Below are 5,861 nucleotides of genomic sequence, written 5' to 3'. Positions count from 1 at the left end.
TGGAGCCAATTTTGCAATATATTTTCCTTAGTAATGAATCAAGTACATAATTAATGTTATGAGTTTAAAAGCATATTATACAAGTAAAATCTAAGTCAGAAACATGTTTGCTAGAAAACTGTGCCTTGATTTTTCATTCTCAAATTAGGATCACTATATCACCATGATAGTCAAATCCTTATCAAGTTGGGACAGCGACTACCACCCCCAAATGAGGAAAATATATAGAAGGTGGTAAAGAATAAGGAAGGGAAAGGGTTCTACTGACATTCCTTTATTCCGGAGATTCCTTGGCAGAAGCAGGTCCTAGATGAACAGGTTCCTAGGTCTTGGTGTTAGATAGAAGGAGTCATTGGACTCATTTGCTGGGGCACAGAACGGCGGGGCTCTAGGGCCAGCCATCTGGAGAGAGGGCACGTCTTCTTTTCCCAGACAGGCTGAGAAGATGAGGAGTAACCCACCAAGGGCCAGGAAAATACCAGCAGCCCAGCCCAGGTAGAGGGCATCTCCAAACTCCCAGCGAGGCACAATCTCAGGGATGCTGTTATCCCAGAAGTCTTGGATCGTGGCATAGGCTACCCAGGAGACTGGAAAGAGGGTAGTGGCTGAAGCAGATGTTTCCAAAGTCCCTCCCAGGAGGCAGAGCCGCCTCTTAAATACCCATCTGATCCTGTGAAACTGGAAGCATTCGGACCCACAGCCAGAGAGCAGGAGCCCCAGGAGCCCCAGCCCGTGGGAGGCTACCATGAGGATTCGGGATACCTGGAGCTCCTGGGGCAGAGACAAGAAGGACTCAAAGGCCTTGCACACGGCAACTTCCTCCTGATTCACGCAGACCTCCCAAAGCCCCATGATCCAGGTCTCCATTTCGTTCAGTTCCAGATTGAGAGTCTTCCACTGGGGCAGGATGGTGGTGACACATGAGCAGACCCAGCCGAAGAGGGAGAGGAGCAGTCCCCCAAGCTGGGCTTTCCCGTGGAAACTCCAGGCCATGGTTGCTCCCACCACGGAGCAAGAAAGTGAGGACAGGCGGCTGGGTGACCGGTGAGCAGGCAGCACTTTGGGGGAGACCCAGTGGAAGGTCTTTCACATTCGGAGAGGGCTCTTGTTTCAGTTTTTAGGCAGCAGCTGAGGCAGGTGCCAGGAGCTTGGCAACACTGGGTTTAGGGGTGTGTCCAAGATGGGATGTGGGCGTGGGTTCTGGGGGAGGGTCCCATGAGAGGCAAAGAAAAGCTAGAGAGTAAGCCATCAGTATCGATTTGATGAGTAAATTCAGAAACCTGAAGTTAAAATCACTCCCCAGTTCCGAGAGGATGAGAATGGTGTTTTGGGAATATACACTGATAAGGTCTTTCTGGAGGGCAACATGACTTCACATTCCATACTTTTTTTTTTTTTTTTTTTTTTGAGAGCGAGAGAGAGCACAAGTGAGAGAAGGGGCAGAGTGAAAGAGACAGAGAGAAAGAGAGATGGAGAGAGAGACACACACACACAGAGACAGAGAGACAGAGAAGCAAGGCTCACTCAAAGCAGGGCTGGAGCTCACCCGAACTCATGAACCATGAGATTGTGAACCATGAGATCATGACCTGAGGTGAAGTCAGATGCTTAAAGAATGAGACACCCGGGCTCCCCGAATTTCATACTTTTAAATACACACATACTTTGACGCAGCACCTTACCTCCAGGAACTTATCCCAATTTATTGCGAATATATACAAAGATTTATGAAAATGTCCATTGAAATATTATTAATGATTGCACACTTTTGGTTAGTACTAGGTAGCCATTTGAAAGTGATGTAGAAGAAACTTCAGGGGCGCCTGGGTGGCGCAGTCGGTTAAGCGTCCGACTTCAGCCAAGTCACGATCTCGCGGTCCGTGAGTTCGAGCCCCGCGTCGGGCTCTGGGCTGATGGCTCAGAGCCTGGAGCCTGCTTCTGATTCTGTGTCTCCCTCTCTCTCTGCCCCTCCCCCGTTCATGCTCTGTCTCTCTCTGTCCCAAAAATAAATAAACGTTGGAAAAAAAAATTTTTTTTTGAAAAAAAAAAAAAAGAAACTTCAATGACACGAAAAATTTTGATTCGTTAAGTGAGACCAGCAAGTGACCAGTTTTTATTTCCCTATTTGTGCTTGTCTATGTACTTTATACATTTGATAAGTTTACCATTTAATATTTTTGTAAGCAGAAGAAAATAGAAAATGCCCCATTCAATGAACCTATCCAGACCCAGAATATACCAGGAGGGAAGTGCTCTCTCCCCATTCTCCTACTGCTGAAGGACAGCAGCTGTAATGAGTGGTGGTCATACCAGCTTCCATACTCCTATTTGCTGCTGCAAAGAGGCAGGTTTGGACAGGAAAGGAGATAATTTGCATTTACTGAGAATGGCTACATGCCAGACTTCTGACTAGATACTTTATCCTTATTTAATTTTCACACCGCCACTGCGAGATACATGGTGGGTAACTTGCCAAGGTCCCCCCCCCAGCTGGTAAACAACAGGTCCAGCTCCTGAGCCAGGGGACTCAGACTGTGACACTTCATGTTTCTGTCTCCAGGCTACAACAGTGATTCCTCCCGCAATGTGCATGCACACTGGTGACACAACATGTGGGGTAGGGGGTTAATCTTTATGGCAACACACAGAAGAAAATTGGGACTTTTTTTTAAAGTTTATTTATTTATTTTGAGAGAGACAGAGCGAGCGGGGGAGGGGCAGACAGAGAGGAAGAGAGAGAGAATCCCAAGCAGGCTCTGTGCTGTCAGTGCAGAGCCTGACGAGGGACTCGAACCCACGAACCATGAGATCATGACATGAGCCCAAACCAAGAGACAGACGCTTAACTCACTAAGCTACCTAGATGCCCCCAAATTGGGATTTCTTATAACGAACACAAATGTTGACCAATGTATTTCCCTATTCATATTTTAACCTCCTGATTGCCCTGTGGTGCACCAGGAAGCAGGGGTGTTGAGGGGAGGAAGTGAGGATGAGTATCTAAGGAAACACCACCTTGACATTATCCGAATGATGTCTCGATACAGCCTGATCAGATTACCAGTGGTGTGGGGGTGGAGGGAGGTGAAGGCTCTTGAAGGCTCTCTTTTTCTTTCGTGTTTTATTATAGAAAATTTCAAACACATACAAAAGTAGAGCAAATGGGTAAAGAAATTTCATGCCCTACCACCCAGCTTCAGAAATGATCCCCACATGCCAATCTTATTTTATCCATACCTGCATCCACCATTCACATCCCTCCCTTCACACTATTTTGAAGCAAATGGGGTGCTTTTATAACAACCACATGTTCTAAGCAACACAATGGCAAAATGTTATGCATCCCTGGAAATGCTGCCTGCTTGTGCTATGTTCATCCGGATTGGTGTCTGATGTTTTGACTCTTGAAAACGGGCATGTCACATGTGTATGAGCTCAGGACGGATTCTCTCAGATACTACTCCTTATTTCCTTGCCTTTTCTTCAGAGCCCTTTCTTGACCATTTGTGGCCATCTGTGAGTTGGAAGACATGTAAACCATGGTAAGTGTGAACCAGGTAGGAGGTCAGGTTGGTGAGGGAAAACAGAACCCATTCATGTTATTGATTTCTTTTGACTTATTCAAATATTCATTCGTGCCCACATGCACGGACTGTGTGTAGCAATCCCACTCCATCCCCTATGTTCTTTCTTCTCCTTCCTCAAACTAACTCTGGGTCTTCCCAGAAAACTTGAGGAACACTGTGCCACTAATCCAGTGGTCTCTCTGCCAGATACAGGTGGAGCCCTGCAGTGGCATTTGTGGGTATGACCCATGGATTAGTTAACTGGAGAAGATCTCAGATGCTCAACCTCAAAGTGGCCCCTCCTTCCATTCTCAGTTCAGATTCCTCCTTACTGTGAAACTTTTCCGGTTCAATTAGAGCCTGGGTGCTCCTCCTCCAACATTTCCTCTGCCCTCTGTACCTTAGCTTCAGGGCCTGTTACTTGCCCATGTCCCTTCTAAGGCCTGTACCGAATTTTGTATTTATTTTATATTCTTTTCCTTAAAGGGCCCTCCCCCTCCCAGCAACTGATAAGATTTAGGCCCCACAAAATCTGGATCAATCTCTCATTTACCTTCAAGATAGCAATGATAATATTTCCTGGGATTCTGGATTCCCAGCCTAGTCCATTGTCTGTCATACAGTAGTTGCTCAATAAATATATAATACAAGTTTTCAGGAAGGTCATCTGCAGGTCCTTCTTTCTCACTGGACCTTTCTAGTAACAGCATTTAGAATTCAAAGTGAGGCTGACAGGTCTACTGAACAGAAGCTGATCTGGTTTTCTAGGGAGAGATACCTTCCCAGTATGTTAGGCTGTCCTTTGTACTTCCTGTCTCAACCCCAGTTTCCTGTCCTTTGCTCATGTCACAGGAAGCCGCCCTAGCCTCACTGGGATAAGCGGGTTGTCCTACAGACACTTAAAATATAGACACTTAAAATTGACAAGGACCTTAATTAACATCAGCATCTACTTGAGGTCAACCCTCACAAGATACCTTTTTAAAAAATTAAACGTGACATTTTAACTAAAGCAGTACATGTTTATTACAGAAAGACAGGAAAACATAGAGAAGAGAATAAATCCCGTAAGTCAGCCACTAATATGGTGTATGTTCTTTACCTCTGTATATGTATCTGTATCTACTTATTTTAAAAAACAATCATAGTGTACATAGTATATTGTGAACATCTTTCAGTATGTAACAGTAAATAATGAAACAATTTTTTAAAAATTTTTCATCAAGTTGATTTATTAACCTCTGATAGAAAGTGTTAACAGGCGCCTAGGTGGCTCTGTCCCTTAAGCGTCTGACTTAAGCTCAGGTCATGATCTCATGGTTCATAAGTTTGAGCCCTGCATCGGGCTTCATGCTAACAGCACAGAGGCTGCTTGGGAGTCTCTCTCTCCTTCTCTCTCTCTGCCCCTCCCTCTCTCAAAATAAATACACTTTAAAGAAAAAAAAAGTGTTAAGTATCTTGTTCTAGTCCATCCAGTACTAATGTTATTTATACTTAGGTAATATAAATAATACAAACAATATAAATACGTAATGTATTATTACATAGATGTAACACATATTTGCTACATGACATAGTATATATGTAATATATGAACAAAGATCTATATGATGTAATATATGTACATAGATTGCATTGTAAACTATGCAACATAAAAAGAGTGCAATTTAGGGGTGCCTGGTGGCTCAGTCAGTTAAGCCTCTAACTTCCGCTCAGGTCATGATCTCATGTTCATGGGTTCGAGCCCCTCGACGGGCTCTGTGTTCAGAGCCTGGAGGCTGCTTCGGATTCTGTCTCCCTCTCTCTCTGGCCCTCCCCCTGTTCGCACGCTTTCTGTCAAAAATAAATACATAAAAATATATATATATACATATATAGTGCAATTTAGTCAGACTTTTAGTTTTGAGGTGACGCCACTTCGTTTGCACAACTCCAGAGGGCACTACTCACATAGACTCTGATGGCCGCTGCAGCCCTTGAAAGTGAATATTCAACGAAAAAAGATCAAGATGGGTTCGTCCGGTATTCCAGCTCGCTAAGTGTCACAGGTAAGCGTTTTGAAGTTGAGAAAGGTTCATTTAGGACTGATTTTTAAGTAAAAACCCTTCATTTTGTCTAGCGAAAAACAGGCGGGAAGAGACAAGCTGTTTGAAAATAGCTAGGGAGGGAAACGCGTCTCCCCTGGTTTGCCAGCTACGGGACACCGTGGAAGTTCCTCGCTAGGACAGTCGCGGTGCCTGCTGGGAGTTGTAGTGCGGCTTCGCCTTCCCAGCGGCGGTCTGAGCCTCGCGAGAC

The 5,861-nt window shown here is 44.8% G+C and overlaps 1 protein-coding gene across 1 annotated transcript; it reads right to left on the bottom strand.

The window, feature by feature from the left end:
• Positions 1–268: 268 nt before the first annotated feature.
• Positions 269–1,445, bottom strand: CLDN25 (claudin 25). Its single transcript, XM_003992364.2, has one exon. It carries the CDS (start codon positions 991–993, stop codon positions 307–309), a length of 687 nt encoding a protein of 228 aa, XP_003992413.1. The 5' UTR covers positions 994–1,445; the 3' UTR covers positions 269–306.
• Between the last annotated feature and the right edge of the window lie 4,416 nt (positions 1,446–5,861).

The sequence above is a fragment of the Felis catus genome, chromosome D1 (genome assembly GCF_018350175.1).
Source record: "Felis catus isolate Fca126 chromosome D1, F.catus_Fca126_mat1.0, whole genome shotgun sequence".
NCBI lineage: Eukaryota > Metazoa > Chordata > Mammalia > Carnivora > Felidae > Felis > Felis catus.
Note: the sequence above shows the minus strand (reverse complement) of the source record. Positions and strands in the feature narration are given on the sequence as shown.